At 42.2% G+C, this 21,422-nt stretch overlaps 3 protein-coding genes and 1 long non-coding RNA gene across 7 annotated transcripts; 2 read left to right on the top strand and 2 right to left on the bottom strand.

The window, feature by feature from the left end:
- Positions 1-123: 123 nt before the first annotated feature.
- Positions 124-3,625, bottom strand: LOC124200079 (solute carrier family 2, facilitated glucose transporter member 8-like). Of its 2 annotated transcripts, none has more exons than XM_046596174.1 (7): positions 3,487-3,625; positions 2,679-2,843; positions 2,308-2,610; positions 2,170-2,244; positions 1,901-2,101; positions 1,165-1,460; positions 124-1,085 (listed from the first exon to the last, which is right to left on the bottom strand). In XM_046596174.1, the coding sequence occupies exons 2-7, from the start codon at positions 2,839-2,841 to the stop codon at positions 546-548; spliced, it is 1,578 nt and encodes a 525-aa protein (XP_046452130.1). In that variant the 5' UTR covers positions 2,842-2,843; positions 3,487-3,625; the 3' UTR covers positions 124-545. The 2 variants fall into 2 exon arrangements, with proteins under 2 accessions (XP_046452130.1, XP_046452132.1); XM_046596176.1 differs by lacking the exon at positions 3,487-3,625 and adding an exon at positions 2,909-3,051.
- A 779-nt stretch (positions 3,626-4,404) lies between these two features.
- LOC124200086 lies at positions 4,405-6,966 on the bottom strand. Its single transcript, XM_046596184.1, has 6 exons — positions 6,720-6,966; positions 6,292-6,483; positions 6,010-6,179; positions 5,458-5,944; positions 5,308-5,399; positions 4,405-5,234 (listed from the first exon to the last, which is right to left on the bottom strand). Exons 2-6 carry the CDS (start codon positions 6,404-6,406, stop codon positions 4,833-4,835), a joined length of 1,266 nt encoding a protein of 421 aa, XP_046452140.1. The 5' UTR covers positions 6,407-6,483; positions 6,720-6,966; the 3' UTR covers positions 4,405-4,832.
- LOC124200101 lies at positions 5,115-9,077 on the top strand. The gene is made up of 7 exons (XR_006877150.1): positions 5,115-5,256; positions 5,317-5,390; positions 5,472-5,959; positions 7,375-7,410; positions 7,474-7,638; positions 7,696-8,749; positions 8,818-9,077. It is a non-coding gene; the product is annotated as an uncharacterized LOC124200101 (long non-coding RNA).
- Positions 9,078-9,485: 408 nt separating this feature from the next.
- LOC124200068 (monocarboxylate transporter 14-like) lies at positions 9,486-21,389 on the top strand. Of its 3 annotated transcripts, XM_046596157.1 has the most exons (13): positions 9,486-9,703; positions 9,776-10,081; positions 10,144-10,417; positions 10,480-10,667; positions 17,751-17,831; positions 17,900-18,448; positions 18,539-18,757; positions 18,841-19,018; positions 19,114-19,574; positions 19,654-19,876; positions 19,947-20,072; positions 20,152-20,301; positions 20,491-21,389. In XM_046596157.1, the coding sequence occupies exons 6-13, from the start codon at positions 17,951-17,953 to the stop codon at positions 20,544-20,546; spliced, it is 1,911 nt and encodes a 636-aa protein (XP_046452113.1). In that variant the 5' UTR covers positions 9,486-9,703; positions 9,776-10,081; positions 10,144-10,417; positions 10,480-10,667; positions 17,751-17,831; positions 17,900-17,950; the 3' UTR covers positions 20,547-21,389. The 3 variants fall into 3 exon arrangements, with proteins under 3 accessions (XP_046452113.1, XP_046452112.1, XP_046452111.1); XM_046596156.1 differs by lacking the exons at positions 9,486-9,703; positions 9,776-10,081; positions 10,144-10,417; positions 10,480-10,667 and adding an exon at positions 11,914-13,002; XM_046596155.1 differs by lacking the exons at positions 9,486-9,703; positions 9,776-10,081; positions 10,144-10,417; positions 10,480-10,667 and adding an exon at positions 15,070-15,690.
- Positions 21,390-21,422: the final 33 nt, after the last annotated feature.

Raw genomic sequence — 21,422 nt, 5'->3', positions numbered from 1 at the left:
CATTAAAAAACACACATACACATGTGTGTGTGTGCCGGAATAAAAGAATTCGAAAAATGTTTGTACAACGACAAACAGAAGGGCGAAATTACGAAAGAAAAATTTGGGAGAAAGCAGACCAAGTCCCGACATTCACGTGTATATAAAACCAAAAAATGGATTCAATTTGTTTGTCAATCCATTAAATGGACACACACAAAAAATAATTTTTCAAAAATAATTTTTTTTTTAATTTTAAAGAAAATGTAGAAAATAATAATTAGTCTGCGAAACGAATACAATCCGTTACAGCGCAGCGAATGTCACAACTTTGTAGTTTTGTTTTTCAAGTCGAATGGGAAGAAGGAAGTGGAACATAATGTGGCGTGTTGACATGCGACTTTTTGTCTTTCACTACCCGCTCTGTCGTGATTGGGGAAAGTGGAAATTTAAAAAAACAAACAAAACAAAACGAGCGAAAAAACAAATACCCCAAAACAAAGTTTTCTCTTTCTCCTCTATCGGCTCCAGCGTCCTGTACACACGTACGTGGTCGAGATTAAATCTTAATCGTTGACGGAAGTATTAACAGGAGGGTGGATGCCGAAGAAAGCTTGAATTTGTTCGGGTGATTTGCCTTTGGTTTCCGGAAGGAGGAAGATGGTGAACAAGATGCCGAGGATGCAGAAACAGCCAAACATCCAGAAAGCGCCGGAACTGCCGATGGCGTTTTGAATGTCGACAAAAGTCAGCGTGACGATGAAAGCCAAAAACCAATTGGTGAAGGCGGCGGCCGAACTGCCAGGTGCTTTGACTTTGGCCGGCAGAATTTCGCTCACCATCAACCAGGGCATCGGTCCCGCGCCAATGGCAAAAGTGGCAATGAAGAGGATCAGAGATGTCAGCGGTAGCCAGCCGAGTGCAGTCACCTGTTGCTCACAATCGGAGCCCGGCGTGCTTTCCAACGTCTTTATGCATTCCTCTTTGACGAAGAAAAACGCGCCCAGCGCAAACATTGAGATGCACATACCGATCTCGGACATTAAGAAAAGGGTCCGGCGACCCAGGCGCTCCACCAGCAGCGAAGAAATAAAACAAAACAGCACCTAGTAGATATTCAGAGATTTTACAAAGTTACAAAGTCCGTCACAGTATCTATCCATAGATTATAGGCACACGTGTTACCTGATCGACGTTGAGTAGAACGGCGGCGACCAAAGTATCGAGTTCGGAGCCGGCCGATTCGAAAATGGCCACAGCGTTAAAGAGGGCTGCGTTGATGCCGGAAAGTTGCTGGAAAACCATCAAGCCGATGGCGACCAAGACGGACTTCCAGGCCCAGCCACTCCACAGGTCGGAAAAGCGGCTCCTTTGGGCCAATTCAATTCTGACGCGGGTTTCCATCTGCGACAATTCGGGTTCCATATCGTATTCGGGTCCTCGCAGCCATTTCAAAGAGTCCCGCGCTAGAGTTGATTTTCCTATCGAATTTGAAATTGCACACAATCAATAAATATTGAAACTGGAACCGTCAAAGCTGCGTGGGCAATCTATTTGTGTGATTGCCATATCTGTGACGACATACCAAACAACAGGATTTGGACTTTTTTACGGTTGATTAGATTACAAGCTTTACATAATTATTTGATTCCAAATGTTCGATTGTCTGTTGACGTCCTTGTGCGATCACATGATTGCTACATGTCTGTCTAGAAAGCTTAAAGTATTGGTTGGGCGCTAGCTTAAAGCTTTTCAATTAGTTTTGAAAACAAAAAAACTAGATCTTTTGAACCAGGAAAAAGGAAATCCAGATTTTTCATAATTATTCATCTTGACTTTGAAATATCAGAAATTTCCCTTTTCCGGTAGACAAGTTCGTTATCCCTAAATTGGGTTAGTCGTTGAAAGAGAAAAGACGAACCTTTCTTGGTCAAGTAATAAGGCGACTCTGGAATGTAAATCATGGAGAGAAGCAAGATAACGGGAAAGACAGCCTCAATGGCCGAGATCAATCGCCAGTCGAGTCCCAGACCAAACAAACTGACGACCAAGATGCCAAGGACTACCATGAGCTGGAAAGAGAATCCTAGAAGGCCTCGCATTGAAGGAATAGAAATCTCGGCTGAAAAGAAAATCAGAAATCAATTGAATTATAATCCCAAAATTTGCGCAATCAAATTGGAGGCTTACAGACGTAGCTTGGTGCCACCACAGAAGCGATGCCTCCAGCTGCTCCACCCAAAATTCGACCAATGTATAACATACCTAGATGATAAATAAGCTAGTATTAATAAACATAATACTACGTGAATTTTGGGTTTTTTTTACTCGGATGAACGGCGACAGCAATGAGGAGCCATCCGAGAACGAAAGGTAATGACAAGAAGATGAGCACCGTTTTCCGTCCAAATCTATCCATCAAAAAGCCACCGGTGAGGGCTCCCAGTAAAGCTCCCAAATTGACAAACGAACCGACTATTGACATTTCAGTGTCATCTAGTTTAATGTACCAAACGCTCTCCTCATTTGTGATGTGTGGAGGCACCGTGGCGTTGGGAATATGTTGAAGTTGAGGCTGAACTGGCGAGGACCATCCAAGACAACTTCCAAGAATAAATGCACCCCAAGAAGCTATGAAAAAGAATCTTTTTTTTTAGATTGATGCCATTTCAATGAACAAATTTAACCATTGGCATTACCCGCAATCGTCGCTATGAATAAGGGCGCCTTACGAGCTGCAGAGTAATCGATATCGCCGCTAAGGATTTCGAGCGCTTTCGAGATTGGTTGATTTTTGGACTCTTGGCTTTTCTCCTGAATTCCATCTTCGTCTACGACGAATCCTTCATTGACTGTAGCCATAGCTAAAAATGTTTACAAAAAGAAATTATTAAATGATTACATCACTAAGAAATATAGTATATTTAACCAGTAGTAATTGTGGACAACAAGAAAAGAGCCAACCACCACACAATGAGCACCAAACTCTAATGAAATATCAGACAAACTTGTTCAAGGCTAAATACCAAAGGGCAAAGATGAGAATGATTGAAACTGAGAGGTAACTTTCTATGTGAACCAAAGAAAAATAAATAGACAGCCATAAGTGTCAAGACACATTGTTCTTTGCTTGAATGACGGCTTATCATTTTTGACAGATAGTATCTGTCAAGAACAACAGAGTAGTGGGAAGGGCCACTGCTGATGTGATGGCAGGTTTAAACCTATACTGGAGTGCATGTTTGCCCCCATAATTGCTTTCTCCTTCTAGACATTTTTATGGCCCCAATAAAAATAAATCTAATCTCTTCTCCAGCAAGGTGCTCCAATTCCCTAACAAAAACTTCCCTTCTAACTTAATGAAATTATTCTTGGGGTAGGAACATTTAAAGAAGGCGTGTCCGCAAATGTTTTAAAAGAGAAAAGCCCTACAATATTACAATATAGGGCACACAGTTATTTTTGTTGACCCTCATTCAGATTTCTAAAATTTTATGGAAGAAGTACCTGGGTCAATATGCGACGTCTTCAACTACTCGCCAACTGCTCGAAAAAACACTATGTATGCGAAAATTGTAGAAAACAATTAAATGCGTCATTGATGTCAATCAACTTTCTCCGAAATAGCTTATATAAAACACAGATGTCAAAGACTTTCACTGGGAAAAACAAAGGGGGAGTTGTTGCAGACAACTTGGCTCAAATTTATGTCAACAAACAAACATTGCCAGTTTATAATTTAATTCAATATAAATTTCGAATCAAGTTTTAGTACATCAATCATTTTAAAATCTGGTTTAAGCAAAGGATAAGCATAATAAGATGTTGTTAATGCTCGAGAAAATAGAACAGATAAGATAAGATTTCTTTTTCTATGTCAACTCAGCTCTCAGCTGTTGTTAGTTTCGATTTTACAGTTTTCGCCGGGGTCGCTAGATGGCTTACAGTGAAATTAATTCCACCTGTTTACGACTTCACAGTTCACTCGTGTTTAGTATTCGCAGTATTCGGGATTGTAATTTAAGATAAACACGCTAATGGTGATCACTGCGCAGCATGGTCGAGTTCATCGAGTACTTTCACCAAGTCGCAAATCACAATAAATCAGTGAGTCCTCTCGTCGAGTTTATGTTGCAATCCAGTTATTACGCAAAGGAGCAAAAGGTACATCTGTTTCTTATTTTTAGTTTTTCACGTGTACTCTACCACCCGAATTATCCATGTTGAAATCATTAATTGTCCCTCTTTGTTCAGTTAGAAGAAATCAGATAAAAATTATTTGGCAAAAGTTCTTTGCTGCTGAGATGAGATTGATTTTTCTGGATAAGCCTAAATGTTTATAGACTTGAATCACTTAATGATAGAGATTGATGCATGATTAATGAACCCATTTTGTAATCAATCCATGGCACGTATTCAATACTTCAATTTTCATGATAATCAGAATTTGGTGATAGCTGTCATCTTTTCAAGTCATGCTATAAAATTGTTTGAATTTACATCAGTATTCAGATGAAAAGTGTTGAATTAGATGGCTTCAGCATTAGTGTGGAGTACAGCTTATTTTTTTTATTTATAACTTATTTAGTCATTGATGATGAGTTGGACAGAAAAAAACATATCTAACAAGGGTCGTTGCATTCGAAGCAGTAGTTACCTTTGATAGAAGCTTATTGATAGTAAGTAGTAAGACATGACATAATTAGTATCAACATTTATATGATCATGATTATTAAGCCGATATCTGAACAAATGGCTGCACGTGTTTTATTCCCAAATGAGCGCCGATTTGGGACAATTTCTATGTATCGATTCGAGGATCAGGAGTTTTTAAGCTCTATGTTGTACCAATTTTATTGTGGACTTTTCTCCTCTTTAGCTTTGGATTTTATATTCCAAAATACGTCGAGTCCACCAACCTGTGGCGGTTTCCAGCTCTTTGGCCACCAACTGGCAGTGTCTGATCGAGCCACAACCAAGCCGATGGCAAAGAGTGTCATTGCACTAAATAACCGGATGACTCCTGGAATCCAACAAAGGACAGAGAACACTACACGTAAATACCAAAAGTAGAACCACTGAAAGATCTGCATGTGCTTAACGAAATTAGTGTGTGGTAAACCAACAACGTTTGCGTAATATGCAAACAGACTCTCAAAGGATACACCCGGATAGTACAAACTTGCTCCTTTCGCCACTGCTCTTGCCATATGCTCGAATTCAGCTGAGGCATCCTTCAAGGCCGGTTTAATCATCTGTTCCATCAGAGTTAATTCGGTAAGTTAATTTCAATTTATCAAAATTTGATTGGAAATTAAACTGGTTTACTTTGTCCAGGTAGTGACGGCACAGGTCCCTTGTGAGGTCCAAATTGTCGTCGTCGCAAAAGTTAAAACGGTCTTCAATGCCAAGTAAATATCCTTTATAAAATTTTATTGGTTAAACAATATTTTGATTGGAAGGTTAATTAACGTTTACCTATGCATCGCCAGAAATGGATGAATCCCCGCAGTTCGTCGTCAGTAGCGTAGGTGGCACCGAATTTGTGTGGAAAGAGAACAATTACCCCAACGAAAGCGAATTGAGAATCGGCCATGTCGAATTGATTGAAGTAGACGTAAGGATCTTCCTGATTATTGCTGTTGACTTGACGTCTCATTTCGACGTACGGACATCCGGCCAACTTTTGAGTGTCCATTTGAAGACATGGTAGCATTGAAGGATCATCGAAAGGTTGACCACATTCAGCCATCGCCGTGTTGTCAACTTGCGGCCGTCGATCAGGATGATTGATTTGGCGAGATGCGTGATCGTGCATATTACGCACCATCTGGATGGATCGTCGAGCTGGATCATCCTTCTGCCACACGTCTCCAAAATACCAGGACGTTATGTGAACAACCGTTCCAATGTAGCGTTTGAAAGATTTCAAGACAGTCTCGGATTTTTGCGTGAAAATGAGCGGCTAATTAAAGATAAGGTAAGTTAAAATCATTTTGTTTATTTATTTAAGACCTTGAATGGACCGACCTTGAGAATTTGAGGGGATGTTAGCATGGTGATGAGTGACACGAAGTGAGCTAATGAAATGCCCGCAAAATGCCGGCGGGCAAAATTTTGGCCTTGTTGAAATTTAATCGGATTGTACCAAGATGGCGGTACAGTAGGTAAATTGTCCATTTGGACGGGCACAGTCTGTCCTTTAAACCGCGTTATCAAACAGATGCAGAGTTAATGAAGTATCTTTATTATCTTGTGTAGTATCTCAATGTTTTGTAAAAAGATTTTCTATCGTGAATCTGTTTTTAATACCTTCTAGCAGTTGGAGTAATCTTCCCTCAGCAACAGTTTTGTTGGCACTGCTTCCATTCCGGTTCTCAGAATTCAAGGACGCCAATTTCTCGAGATAGGGACATTGATCAGCCATTTCCCTTTTCTCTACCAACTCTTTCCTTTACGTAATATGTGTCAAGCGAACAGCCAACGCCCAGCAGTTCTTCCCGCCTGAAATGAAAGTGATTTAACCAATTGATTAGTTATCAAGATTTTGTTTCCAAGCAATTATGGCTGCTGTCAAATTTGTCTAAAATTCCCAGTAAGTTTATTTGGGAAAATTCAACCGAATTCAACGTATTGTTTAGTTAAAAATTTTCCACTGAAACTAGGCTATGCTTTCGTTTTTTAAAGTTCTTGAAAGCAAATTGAACTAATAGATTTGACAAGACAGTAAATAAACTTACTCAGCTAGAAGCAGCGATTCGCTTGTACACAAGTCGATGTAGGGACCAGACTCGATCGCTGCGGGAGTGGGCCTTGCTCGCAGCTCGTCGCTAGACGAGACTTACGGCGTGAATGCTTTATCAAGGCTGTACCGCCGGGCGCTTTTATATCTCGGACTTTTGTATGCCACGCTCCGTTGTGAAGAAGCTGTTCCCGGACTTGGACACACACCTCGGCGAGCCTCGTTCTCTCCGATGAGACCTTTGAAATCTGGGCGTCATCATATGAGGGGGGGGGGGGGGATTCTGATGCGGCAGACGATTAAATCCAATATTCCCATCCTCGTCTTTGTTACAATCAAAACGACAAAACCACAACTTTTTTAAAAGCTAGTGCGCAGCATACAAGGGTGACTTCACGTGGTCTCAAATACGCATCGAGCTATTGCGCAAGAAAAACATATTGCATAGTTGTTTTTCTTACGCAACAATTTGCGGACCCAGAACGTTTTTGACAACATTCCAAACTAATTTGTTTTTGCTTTTATCCAAATTTAACAACGGCTTTTGGGGAAAGGAAATTAGAAATTCAATTATTCAAATTCTTGTTTTGATTTAAGAAAATGTTGCCATTCTTCGTACTTATTGACCTTTATTTACTTTGTGTTCGCTATAGGAGACCAAATGTCATTGCTGGAGGTCAAAGTATCTGGTATGTTGCAAACGTGTTTAACTTTATCTGAAATTGAACTCTATGTGCCTCATTCCACATTAGGTATCGAGCGGTGTACCCAATGCCATTGAACATTTAAATTGCGACAATGGCTGCTATTAAACTACCGACACCTCTACCCGGTGCTTAGCAACAAACGAAGAATTCGCGCATCACCTCACGCACATTAGTGTCCTTATTTCTCCGTATGTTCAGCAGCTACGTACGGTATTATGCGCTTTAAACGATCTTTCTCTGAAAAATATTCATGGGGATTCTTTTCAGGGATCGGCAGAGCTCGTTCCGTTGTTCTTGGGATGGCGGCAGAGGGGAACCATATATAGTCAACTGACCTGTGTAAACTCAGCCTAATGTTACGTAGGTCGTGCTTAAATACGAGCTGATGCGTAAACAAGCTTAAACGGATTTGTTTGATAAGATTGCTTTTAGGAAAGTGAACGATTATAAATTTTTATGTTTAATGATAACACAGTTTTGAAGAAAGAAAAAAAAAATTAAAAGAAGACAATGTCCGTGGATGAAAAAAGCATTTTAGTTTTATTAAAAGCTGATGCTACACGTGGCTGGTGCTGTGAAGTCAACAGCAGTGGAGCAGCGTGACCTCATTTGTCATCAGCCGTACCGTGACTTTGGAGAGGAGAAGAAAAGGAGGAGATAGAAGCTAAAATAATAAAATTCTCCTCTGCTCGGGGGACTACAAGTCCGTGTGCGTACGGTGTTAGTAGGTGAAACAGGTTGGGGCTACATATGGCCACACTATGTACAGGTTACACACGTGACACGTGGCAGAGGACATTAGACGACAACCAAAACTCAACAGAGAAGTCTTTTAACGTGTACTGCTTATGAATGGTAACTTGTACAAACAAATGCTGGGCATTGGGTATGCGTTACACTAAAGTCATGTAGACAGTCCTTGTTTCACTTAATTTTTGACTTTCGGGTGAAGTGCAGGTCATTGACCCCAAATGTCTTGTGTGACGTATCGTTTCTTGTCTTAACGGAGCATATGAAGTACTGACCAATTCCCTCCCACAATCCAAAGAAAGAAAAGCCATGGTCAGGACTTTGTGTGTTATCTTGTGACGAGTCATTATCATTCTCCAGAGGCGCGGCCCTTGCGGAACTAAATAACATCCGAATTGATGTGTCAACTAGCATTTTACGACACATGTTCTCACAGCTCGTTGGGCGAATTGGTAGCATTATTGAAGGGGACAAAGGGCTACATCTTTGCATTTTGGCAATCAGCGGGATACTCGCGAATTCGCTGAATTGATTTGAAAAGGATTTTAACAACAATGCATCGGTTATGTTGGTATAATTTTTAGATGATTCGTAAATCCCAAATGATTAATTTTGACTAAAACATGAATTGTTCCACAGGATTTTACTTTGTTTGAAACTTTGAAACCTGTTAAAGGAAACTCCTTATTAGCTGCTGGTGGATTCCTTATTAGGCTTTACACGTGTCTTCGGTAGAAAGCGAAGTCAAGTTCACGGAATTGGTCTCGTTCAGTCACGCCTGGGGCAAAATATGAACGATATTTTCCCTCAACCCATTTTTCATAACTCTTTTTTCCTAGTTACCTAGTAACCCGGTTAAAATGATTCCACAAAGAGAGAAAGAAAACCTTTTTAAATTTTTCTTTTCTCTATTAGGTCTAAATAAATAGAATTTGGGTCATTCATTATGTACGCAGCAATAGACCTAGCACTTCCACGTGAATAACATCTTCCGGTAAATAGTTGAACAAAAGTTTTATAGTTATATAATATATACTCATAGCTACACGTGTCTTAATGTGTTTGACCGCTTCTACTGAGCGGTCACGGCCGTATACGTAATTGGGTTCCGTTTTCATCGTCTAGTTGGGTTTCATGAACAAAGATGATACCGTTCAAACAATTTCTTTAGAAAATGTTTTTCTTGCACATAAATTTAATTAATCGCACAAATTGCGGAATAAATTGAATTTTTAAATTCCATTTTTAAATTCCACATTTTGTTATTTTTCACAGTAGAGGGCGTTTGAGTGCTCTTAGCGGAGTTAGCGCCACCACTTAACCGACTAAACTGCTGACGAACGGTTTTACCATCTCTTTGAAAATAACAACAATATACATTTCCACTTTCCACAGCAGTTCTCGGAAGAATCTTGATAGAAAATATTTTACTGTGTTAATACATAAACATGAAACCCGTCGAAAAGATGACTTACCAAGAATTAGTGGAGGCCCAGCAAAGGCACAGAAAGATTCTGTCCAACAAGTATGCCCACTTTTTATTGATACAGCTTTTGAAACAACTAGTATTTTATAATTTTCTGGTCATTTTTATTAGAACTGTTTTAAAGAGGTTACCTGATAAAGGACAGAAGTTTATTGAGACTAATACCAAGATTGATGAAAGATTACAAGAATTCAAAGTAGAATCGGATGGATTGTCTGAAATGCTTTCCGGAATGACTTTGTCTGCTTGCCCAAATGTCAACCAAATGGAATGGATAGGAAAAGTTGTGTCTGATAACTCATCCCCACAGTCAAGTCCCAGTAATCAACAAAAAGCAATTCCTAACGATGAGAGCAGAGATATAGTTGACATTCTCTTGACAACAAATCAGATGAGCAAAATTGTTATTGATGAAAGGTAATCAACATGAAATTATTGTATTTACCTTCTAAATATTCATGGATTCACTTTTGAAACAGGACACCTTCAACTGTGGCAGATATTAATGCTCACGAGCAAGATCAATGCTACAAGCGACTGGCAGAAAAGGTAGAAAAACTGAAACCAGTTAACCACCAGTTCAAACCATTCAAAACGCTATACCATGAGCAAGATCCTGCATTGAAACAGTTTCACAAGTGGGATGAAAATACTGCAGCAACTCCACCCACATTCAGATACAATGGTGGTGCTAAAACCATTCAGATAGATGAATCTCTAGAGTTGCAAGTTCAACTTGAAGAAAAACGGAAGGTATTATTATAAGCTCAATGTTGTCAAAATTGAAGTAAATGCGTCTATTTATTTGATCTCAGTTAATGGAACAGGAGCGTTCTCGATTAAAATTCTCTCAAATGTCGCCTGATGCTGTACCTATTCATCCCGAGGAACATCATGAAGTCTATGATGATGAGCCAGAAGGAGCGGGAGGCGGTTTGACAATTTGGGTTCCTTTTGAAGCAGTTGCTGATAGTGATAACATCGTGGGAACGCAATAATAACGGTCTGCTGATTTACTCTATTTGAACTATTTAGAATATGGCTTTGAGATCGTTATGTATAGTTTCATTACGAAGCCAAACCGGTATCGCAAGGCTTCAGAATTCAAATGCCACTGGTTCTCAAAATAAATGGCGTGCTTATCTCGTTCAGAAATTATCGACGGCAGAAAACCCGCAATTTTTCAAATCGTTTAATCAATGGCACGAGTCATGATTACATGCAAAACCGCCATTCTTTTTGTCATTTGTTAGATCGAAGTCTGCATGTCGAATTTCGGCCCGTTTGAAGCTTATACACTACGATTACTTATCCTTGCGAATGTTGCCACCTGGCCACACAGGTCTTAATGCAATCTGTCGAATCAATACTTGATGATCACGAACGATTTTGAGTTTGTTCGATACCGCAACGCAATCTTACTTTTTTTTCCACGTACAGAAAGGAAAGCCTGTCTTTCCATACAGCATTAATAGTTCTATTGATTTTGTATGAAGGGATTTGTCACAGGAATTGCTGAGATAGATCCGTTGTAATTCATCCCTCCCTCACGCAATCTGATTTCGTTCGCCCGCAGTCTGTCGAGCTGCCGTTAATTCCTCCTTTATTGCGTTCTGCTAGTCCATTGGGCACTATTTATCATCGATATTGGAAACTCGGGGGTGTCTATTGCGTCATCTCTCCACGTTCCTTTACAGAGAGAGAGAGAGCGACTTTTTTTTAAAAAAGTCACGATGTATTACTGTTTTTGAACAGGAGCCAATTGGCTGTTATTGTTGTATTTTCCCTGCTGTGTGTTCATTTTGAAAATAGCCAGAAGACGACTAACATCATCAACAACGGCCTTCGGTGATTTTGTCAAGTCAGCACAGCGCTGTGCACTCTCTCACCTAGCAACCTTATAGCATCTTTTTTTCCCAAAGGGACTTATCACTATAGGGTTCTGTTTCCCCTCAGCGCCGGTTTTTTATTCGTCAACAACTCAAACAAAAATCAAAACCTTTGATCGCCTTTATTGGAACGTCAGTTGTCAATCAAAAAGACTTTGTGAGTATTTCGTAACGAAAAGTGGTAAAACAAAAAAGGGGGCCTTTGAGCGTTGGCGATAAGATCGTGAGAGAGGAGGGAAGAGAGCGAGACACGCTCTCGAGTCAATCGATAATAAACGCCTCCTCAAAGTGTGATTGGCCCTATACTAGACTAGCATGGGATCCATAATTTTGGTCACCGGATATATATGCACACGCAGTGGGAGAGAGAGTCCGGCTCGGGCTGCAATGTAACGGTTCGGATTTCTTCTCGTATTTTTACAGGAAACTCGAGCGACCGAGTGTAACGAACCCAATCAAACAATTTAAATGATTCAGTAACGTCGATGAATATTACAACAGCAGCCGTTTAAAAGAATCGTTGAGCTGGGCAGCGCCTCCACTAACATACAAAACGATAGAAAAATGGGAATTATATTTGATAATATGCTGTCCATCACGCGCCGTTTGATAGAGACGTCCTTGTTGTTGTTGTTTTTCTTCCATCTCTGCGCGAAATAAATCTCTAGGCGGGAATGTCGTGGACTGTTAGCAAACATTCCGGTTCCAAGTGGTGAGTGGGTCGCCCGGATCGATTGTTTGCCGAACGACGAAATTTTAAAAAGGGAAAAGATTCGTTTGTTCAAATCACATCTTTTATTATACAAAGTGCATGAAGGGCTTGAGTGTATCCTAGAGCAATAACCCAGGGTCTTGTCGTACATTAGTTGCATCTTGTAAAGTGGTGTGATGGGGGAAATGACGCCATTACGATATTTGTAGTCGTGATTTCAGTGCACGCGTTCGTCGGCCAGTTTTAAGGGGCACCACAAAGGACTGGGAATTAAACAATAGTCGAGCGACACACACACACACACAAACAACAGCGATCTGCGCAAGTCCTCCGTCCAGCCTTCGATCGCTCTTTGCCGGGAGATTTCTCTCTCTCTCTCTCTGAGAATCTTAGATGTATCAATCGAATTGGGCGCATCAGCTGACTCCGCACTCCGCCTCCCGTGACGTCGGTATAAACACATCACGAACGCGCCCGATAGTCCTTGGCCGGAGATACTGGAAATCTGGTCTAGGCGCTTCGTGTAGAGCGTCGTTGTCAATCAGTGCTAGTCGGCGACGTCGAACCCTTCGCACGGCGGATCAGAATCATCAAGTGCGCCTTTCTTCTTTCCAGTTCAAAAAAGGTTTTTTGAACGAGTCATGTTCTAAAAGTAGCCACAAAAGAAAAGAGAAATAGAAACCCGCCGAACCACCTACACTACAATCCGACAGTGAATAGAAGACTCGCAAACGATGGTAAGTGCTGTCCAATTTGTCATCATTGGCGTGTGTGTGTGTGTGAAGGAACAGATTGCCATCATCTAAAATATTGGATTTTTATCGTACTATTTTCCCTCTCTTTTTAAAATGGGAATTAATTTGTCTGAATTGGACTAGTTATCATCACAAGTGCACTCATTCCATCTCTTTGGCAATCTAATCCTTCGTTCCGACCAATTAGCCTTGAATTCGCCGCCAATTGATTGGCTGAATTTTCGTGCCGTTGACGACGAAGGAGCAAAAGGAAATAGTTGGATGCGATTCAGCTATTATTATAGTAGTTGCCTGTCTACCTACATTGAATTAGGTCGATGAGATATATAGTCAAGTGGAATACAATTTATATTCACCGCCGCGTTGTCGTCATCGACGCCGACCCACGTGAATTTCTCTACCCCCCTCCTTCGCCTCTAAAAAAGGGACTGCTGACGTCGTTGTCTCTCTCCCGTGCTTGTTGGCATGATTTCGGTAAAAATAAACGCAACACCCGCATACCGCGACGAACCATGGGCGAGCCTCCACACATTCTAATTCGGTACCACACTGCCGTCTGTGTAAACGTTGTTTCCCCCCCTTAAACTCTCTTCCGCTTTGCATCAGTTAAATCTAATGCAAGTCATCTCGTATGTAGCATTTGCGAGATTTTGCGTCGACGTTGACTTGGGAGCCGATCCAAGAAAATGGGGAGAGACAAAGGAGGGATGATGGAGGATGTTTTTGTGTCAGTGACAGCAGAATAGCTGATATCGAATAAAGTTGGGTTCTTTTTTCTCTTATAATATTCTTCTTTTGTCTTTTTTCAATGAGATTGTCCCAGGATCGGCAGCTTGTTTTTCTCGCTCTCGTTCGCTTGTCCCGAGATTACATACATATGAAACACGAGGTTCCAAGGTCCGCGTGCTGTGACCTATCGGACCGGCCTGTCGGCTAGACTCCTCCGATGTAAAAATGTAATAACGGCCCACAAATTGTTGTTTTTTCACCCCCCTCCAAAGTGATTTAAGTTTGAGCGATAACACACACACACAACATTTCAAACTCAACTTGAAAGGCATATGTTATTGACTCGTTTAACCGCGACTGAATCAATAAAGTGAACGCGTCAATCGCCTTGCACCCCCTCACCACCAGTGACGCTGAGAATCCTTAGCAACATTTTATTACAAGTTACTTTTCTTCCTTTTTTCTTCTTTTCCGCGTCGCAGGATCCTTTTTAAGAGCTAGACGACTTGGCTGGATGCCCAATCTTGTGTGTATATCGCTGCCGGTTCCGGTTGAACTATTTGACTTTTGTTTGACAGTGTTACGACGTTCCCTTTTTTTTTTTCCTTTCCTCTGGCGGGAATTATTTTATCGTTTAAAATGTCACGAGGAAAATAAAAAGTACTTGAAAAACTTTTTTATTCTTTCGTTTGAAACAAGAATTTTTTTCAGTCATGAATGGAGCGTCGCTCTGAGGTTGCTGTTTAGACTCGGCGGCTGCACTCACGCACATTCTCTCACGCCTTTCTTTTTTCAACACCTCCACGTGATACGTTACACGATCCGATTATCCTCTTCTCTTTTTCTTTCTTTCATCTTCTTTAAAACAAACTGAAATGTTGGACTCGAAATTGTCGAGTATCAATTTGATCGGGGACGGTTTGACAGTGACCGGATGCCGGTTAGTAATAACATCCCGTTTTATTTCTCAAGGGAATTGAACGGAAGAAGAAGAAAAAAAAAGAACTTGCAATCGATTATTGAGTTATTAAATGTGACTCGCACTGTGATATCTAAACCCAATGGATGGCTCGCCCACACACACACCCAGCAACTTTTTCTTCTTCTCATTTCTTCTTCTTCTTTTTTAATATAACACACACTAGTCTGTCTTGTTAGTTCGCCCGATGGCCGCCATGTCGCTTCAGTGGTAGACGAACGAAAATGAGAAAGGAGGGGAGAAAAAGGAGGAGGAGGGGAATGAGGTACAATCGCGGGGTGGAAACGGGAGCGCGCAGCACGCATATGTTTATAACGGGAAGGGGGGAGTTGCGTCAGTCTCCGTTGGCTGATCCCCAAGCCATGGGAGTGGGGGGGGAGCGGGAGGCCGAAACCGGTTTTTTTTTTGTTGTCTTCCATATGAGCGTTTCTCTCCCCCTCCTTCTCCCTTTCGGTTTTTTTCCTCCTATCTATGCGTTTGTGTGTGTGTGTAGTATCGTTCAGACCCTTCCCCCTCTTACTGACTGCGTGTGTTGGGCGACCGAGTGAGTTACAACAGGAGCAAGTTGCGTCAGTCTCTGGGCTGCAGCCATGATGTTTCGGTCGCTCTGAAAACTCGGCTCTGCGCTCTGTACACGCTACTACCTCCCTCCCTCTTCAACCCCCCGGGCCAACGTTTTCGTTGAAATTCCGTTTTTTTTTTTCGTTTTGTTTTTCCTTCCTCCTTCGTGAAAAAAAGAAAAAATATTTAGTTAAACTCGTACAGCCTTTTGGTGTTGTATCTGTGGTACCGATAGTTATTGTGTGTCCAGTGAATTTCCCAGTGAAACAATTTTATCTTTCAAATTAAGGAAGGTGATCCCTCACAATAACTATCGTTATCGAAAAAAAAAACACACAGACTTTAAACTTTTGAATTAAAAAGAGAGATAGGAAATCATGGCTAGTAAAGATACGAGACAGGTAAGACCAATTTCATATTTGAGAAATTCTAGACCCCCCTCAACTGCCTATTGTTCATTGTGTCTTTCTTTCTTTTCTCTAAGTAATTCCTGGGAGTCGGTCAATTTTGGTTGTTTTTTTCCTATTTACCGGCTCCCGGCTGATCAATCTTGATCGCAACCGGTTTTCCCCGTACAAACACAATTTGTATTTCATACTATTTCTAGACTCTCTAGACCACATTTTTTCTCTCCCTTGTGCGGGGCGTAATAATGACACGCGACCGCTGGCTCCTCGGCAGGCATTTCGTCCCAACTAATTGAGCGCCGAACGTCTGGGTTTCCTAATCTTGACCCGCTTGATTGATTTATTTGATCGCCGGTTTTCACCTTAAAAGGCCAACGCGCTATACACCCTCTGTTCATTAGGAAAAACTTTCGGTCGCTAATGACTTTTCGGGAAAAAACAACAACAACAACCACAACTTGCCATTTCAAATAGTATCCGAGGACAAATCAAGGAGATATTGTTTTTTTCGCCGAATTCACGTCAATTGTCGTTTTGAGTAAACAATTCACGTTGGCTTATTAACAAGGTCCTTCCGAAATTCCCTGTCTTGTCGGGAAAAAACCACGTAGGACAATCAAAGGTCCAAAGTTTTTCGGTTCGTTATTGTGTACATAGAAGAGGACCCTTTCACCTGCTGCTGTTGATTGTCATTCAAATGCCAGCCACGGAAAGGGCACGTGATTAAAAGGAACCAGTTCGTCTCTCTCTCTCTACACACAGCAGTGGATGTTACGCACAATTTCTAATTCTCCACCCCACTCCTCCTTGGCAAGGTGAAACTCGTGAAAATGAGGAAAAACAAAAATGAAAAAAAGTAATCCGACCCGCAGCGGCCATTTTTCTGTTCCTAACCACAAAAGTATGGTTGGAAAAAACTAAAAAGGCCTTTCCTTCAAATGTTATCCGATAGTTTTCATTCTTTTGCGGCCGGCCAGTTGATAGAATAGAATCTTTTCCAGTAGCTAAAAAATGAAACAAAAGATGATGAGAGAGTCAAAAGGGAGAACCAAAAAATATGGTTTCATGTGTGTAATATCAAATGACTTGACGACGACGGATGGATATCCCATGCCACCACCACCACCACCACCACGATAATTCTCAATCCATTTCAAATTGGAGCTGACGAAAAAGAAAAAAAAGGTTCGAATTTGAACTCACCCGCTCGAAAGATCACGCGAGAAGATGCTGATTGTTGGGGTTTGTGGTGCGCCGGCATCATGAAAATCTGACGCCCGGTCAAATGTCCGCGATCACTTGACCCATAGACTTGCCCGTCGTTATCATTACGATGGAGATTGGAATTTGACGACGTGATCAAAATTGGTGCGAGAGAGAAAAGAGTGCGGTACTAACTCGGTTCAAACATCTCACACGCTTCGCCATTTTTCGACTTCCCGGCAGCTTCTTCTTGTTCCGCACTGGATGGGAGCCGCTCAAACGTTTTTCTCCCACGTCATTCCTATTGTGAAACACTATCCGGGAGAGAGGGGGGGGACTTGTGCAGGACATCTTCCAAGACGTCAGCTGCTGCTGGCACGTCTATACGCACACAGTGTGTAGTGTAACTTTATAATGAAATACCTACTTAGTTTCAGATATGTAGCTACAGCCCTAATAGCAGCGCTGTACAAAAGAAGATGGCGTCCTTTTCAACGGATGTATATGTAGGATTCTATGGGTGGATCACAAAGGACAGGGTCACTGTCCTATCCGCTCGACACACGATTCTATTAGGAATCTGGTGGGAGGGATGAACAGTTTGTATACGCGCAGTATATGTGCCGTGTGGGGGCGGATGGCGTGCGTTCTTTGGCTGTTTGATGGATGTGAACTACGAAGCCTGAAGGCAATCAGGGTCATCCAGGGGTCGGATAATAGACGGAGGGAAAGAGAAAAGATCCTTTCCAAGTTTCATGTTGGCTCATTAACATCAAAACAGACATTCTCGTCTAATGTGTGCAGCTGTAAACCTTAAAGCCATTTTCTCTTTTGCATTCCGGAAAAAACAGGCCGGCGAGAGTAAACAAGATGCCAAAAGAGCGGATCCAGAAGCAACCAGCCCGGAATGCGATGGAGAAGACATCTGTGAGGTATTCAATTCATTTTTCCTATACGCATTTGCATTTGGTTTTGTTTTAATTTTGTCTTTCTTAAATAGATACACGATATTCCGATTCCGCCGGACGGTGGATGGGGATGGGTGATCGTCATGTCTTCCTTCCTCTGCAATCTCATCGTCGACGGAATTGCCTACACTTTCGGCGTCTTCCTCCCGAAATTCGTCATCTACTTCAACGAAGGCAAAGGAACAGTGGCCTGGGTCGGCTCGCTCCTGGCCGGCGTCTACCTGAGCTGCGGACCCATCGTCGGGGCCCTCACCAACAAATTCGGCTGCCGGACAACTTGTATTATGGGCAGCGTCATCGGCATGGCCGCTTTCGCCCTGTCTACCTTGTCCAATTCGGTGGCCATGCTCATGGTCACCTACGGCATCGTCGGCGGAATCGGATTCGGACTCATCTACCTGCCGGCCATCGTCTCCGTCGGCTATTACTTTGAAAAGAAACGAGCCCTGGCCACGGGCATCGCCGTCTGTGGATCCGGTTTCGGTACCTTCGTCTTCGCACCGCTGGCGGCCATGCTGCTGGAACACTACGACTGGAAAGGAGCAAATCTCATCCTGGCCGGCATCATCTTCAACTGCGCCGTGAGTTTTTCTGTCAATCTCCGTGCGAAATCAATCCAATTCTCATGACAATCCTCTTTTTTTTCCTTACTCTCTCTTCACGACTGACAGGTTTTCGGTTCCTTGATGAGGCCCCTTGAGGCGCCTAAGAAAAAGTGCAAACCTTTACTGCAGCGGATGGCGGAGGATAAAGCCGCCCAGCTGGAGCGCGGCTCTCTCATGGGCTCCCAATATTTCACAGTCCAGTTGCCAGACGGTTCCTACGAAAAAAGGCTCAAAGTGCCTGTCAACGTCGATCCCGGAGTGCACTCGAGTTTCGATCTGGATGAGGTGATTTTCGACTACACGACTGTACCGGAATTCGACTTGATTCTCTTTTTTTTTTCTTTATTTTTTCCCTCCCATTTTGTCAGCTGTCAGGAGCTCACGCTGCCACCCGCATGCCGACCATCAGCGAAGCTAAAGGCGATCCTTCCAACGGCGATGCCGCCCAGTCCCAGGAGAAAAAGGAAGACAAACAAATGAAAAACTCGCAACTCAAAGATAATTTAGAAGACGACACCAAAGAAAGTGACAAACTCCTTGAAGACGGTAACTATCCAAAAATAGATTTTTTCCTTTTTCTTTTTTATTCCGGCCATTTGTATAATTCAATTTTCATTCCGCGTGACGGGTGTATCTGATAGGCAAAGCTGCGGCCGCATTAAGGGGAAGCCGCACCAGCGTCTCGAATGGCGAAGCGAGCAACGTGAAGCGCCGTTCGGCTGGCGCCTGTGGCAGTAAAGATGATGTGAGCAGCTTATCGGCTTCCAAGAAGGATTTGGCCCGCCCGCTGGCCCGTAAAGATGTCTTCTACACGGGCAGCGTCACCAATCTGCCAGAATATCAGAGCCAGAAATCACTGGGCTCCTACCGCCAAAGTATTGTATCGATCCCCAAAGCCGTTCAGTCTGGCAAAGCCGGAAAGAAATCCGGCGGCGGCTGCTGCCGTTGCATACCGGAATCGGCGCGCAAAGAAATTTCCGGCCTTATGGATTTCTCCTTGATGAAAGATCCCGTCTTCCTCTTCCTCGGCGTCTCCAACGTCTTTGGCATGTTGGGATTCTACGTCCCGTTCGTCTACATCATCGACGCCGCCACCACCAAAGTAAATTAGAGCCGACTGGATTATGATTCACGATAATTTCACGGGGGATTATAAAATAACTGATTAAATTAATTCTCAGGGTATCGACGAAGAAACGGCCGCCTTTCTCCTCTCGATTATTGGCATCACCAACACTGTGGGCCGTCTCATTTCCGGCTACATTTCCGACTTCCCGGCCGTCGATTCCCTCTTCGTCACCAACGTCTGTATCGCCGTGAGTGGAGTGGCCGTTTTCTGCGTGCCATTCTGCTACGATTACGTCGGATTCTGCATCGCCTCTGGCTGTTTCGGCCTCTTTTCCTGTACGTCACCCGCCCACACGAGTTGATTTCAGTTAGAATTTCTTTAAGAATTCCTTTTTTCTTTTTACAGCGGCTTTCATTGCACTCACTTCCATCGTCCTGGTCGATTTGCTGGGCATTGCACAACTCACCAACGCGTTCGGACTTTTGTGTTTGCTGAGAGGCGTCGCCGCCATTGTCGGACCTCCGCTAGCCGGTAAATTGATTTTGGACTTTGTTTGTTTGATCCGACAACTTCATTTTCCATTTCTTTCTTTTGACTTTTTTGGTCGTAGGTTCCGTCTTTGATATGACGCAGAGTTACGACGTTCCCTTCTGGTTGGCCGGCATTTTCCTCTTCATCTCGTCGGCCATTTCCTTCATGGTGCCATTGGTCCGGCGCTGGGTCAAGCGCAAGGAAGACGCCGAACTTGCTAAATCAGCAGGTATTAAATGAATCATCTCTATTGAGAATTTCTGGGGGAGAAAAAATTATTGCGGGACCACCAGACACCAGGAAATCCATCGAAATCCCATCGATTCGTCGTGTCATGTTTATTCATACCGGCGTTCTAGTTTTACTTTACACAAGTTTCAATTCAAAATGAAAACAAATTTTTTTATTTCTTTCACAGGTGAAATGAAACAACTTAAATCCAGTGAAGGTTCACCACGGGCCGTTCAAACATAGGCGATCGATACATTCATCGGTCTAAATATTTCAAATTGTTTTTTTTTTTGTTTTTTGTTTATTATTTTTTTGTTTTTAGGTTAAAGTTAATATCAGATTATATTAGTCAATTCTGAACATGAAATTCGGATGATTTGTAGATTTCTATAAAAAAAAAGGCAAAGCTGAAAATTGACGTATCATCCGTCGTCGTGTGGATCCCTTTATGTCTAAAGGCTACTCGATTTTTCTTTTTTCATTCACAGAAAAAACTTTTGATATGATTCATTAAAAAAAAACTACAACACAATCCCATCATTTGCATTTGATTACAACGTGACGAATTTAAACCGAACCGACAGGAAACGCCAAATAAGTGCAGTGCTAGTTGAAACCGGTCTGCGACTTCTTCCTGTACGCATCTATCATCATCTTGAAAAACAAAACAAAACAAAAAACAAATGAATGACTAAATAATTGACTGTTATGGTTCGCAATTTCCTCTCTCTCTCTTCCCCTCTACCAGTCGGCGTGCGACGGTCGTCTATAATATCGCCTCCTTCTCCGTATCCTGTTTCATCTTCTACTATAAAATATGCTGTTATTGGTCAATCAATCCGCATCGTTTTCATCTGGATGTTCATATTTAGTGATCTATTCTTTTTATTTTTCAATCAGCAGCGCAAAAAATCATTTGCGAAATTTTATTGTTGGCTGTCATTGTTGGTAGTCGAAGAGAAAAGATGGATGTTCCTTCCTGTTTTTTCGCCCGCAATCAGAGAAAGTTGTTGATGTCATATTGTTTCGTCGAAGCGAAAGGGGGAAAAAAGAAAAACGAAAACAATATATTCATTTCATTGTCGAGCTGATCAATGTAATAATTTGCTGCAAAACCTT

This window comes from Daphnia pulex, chromosome 8 (assembly GCF_021134715.1).
Source record: "Daphnia pulex isolate KAP4 chromosome 8, ASM2113471v1".
NCBI lineage: Eukaryota > Metazoa > Arthropoda > Branchiopoda > Diplostraca > Daphniidae > Daphnia > Daphnia pulex.
Note: the sequence above shows the minus strand (reverse complement) of the source record. Positions and strands in the feature narration are given on the sequence as shown.

Coding starts and splice junctions, on each gene's coding strand:
- LOC124200068 (XM_046596155.1), top strand. CDS start 15,667: ATGGCTAGTAAAGATACGAGACAG. Junction 19,877..19,946: donor CTGTTTCGGCCTCTTTTCCT/GTACGTCACCCG, acceptor TTCTTTTTACAG/CGGCTTTCATTGCACTCACT. Junction 20,073..20,151: donor TGTCGGACCTCCGCTAGCCG/GTAAATTGATTT, acceptor TTTTGGTCGTAG/GTTCCGTCTTTGATATGACG.
- LOC124200086 (XM_046596184.1), bottom strand. CDS start 6,406: ATGGCTGATCAATGTCCCTATCTCGAGAAATTGGCGTCCTTGAATTCT. Junction 6,180..6,291: donor ATTACTCCAACTGCTAGAAG/GTATTAAAAACA, acceptor CGCGGTTTAAAG/GACAGACTGTGCCCGTCCAA. Junction 5,400..5,457: donor CCATTTCTGGCGATGCATAG/GTAAACGTTAAT, acceptor AATTTTATAAAG/GATATTTACTTGGCATTGAA.
- LOC124200079 (XM_046596174.1), bottom strand. CDS start 2,841: ATGGCTACAGTCAATGAAGGATTCGTCGTAGACGAAGATGGAATTCAG. Junction 2,611..2,678: donor ATTCATAGCGACGATTGCGG/GTAATGCCAATG, acceptor TCTTTTTCATAG/CTTCTTGGGGTGCATTTATT. Junction 1,086..1,164: donor TTCTACTCAACGTCGATCAG/GTAACACGTGTG, acceptor AATATCTACTAG/GTGCTGTTTTGTTTTATTTC.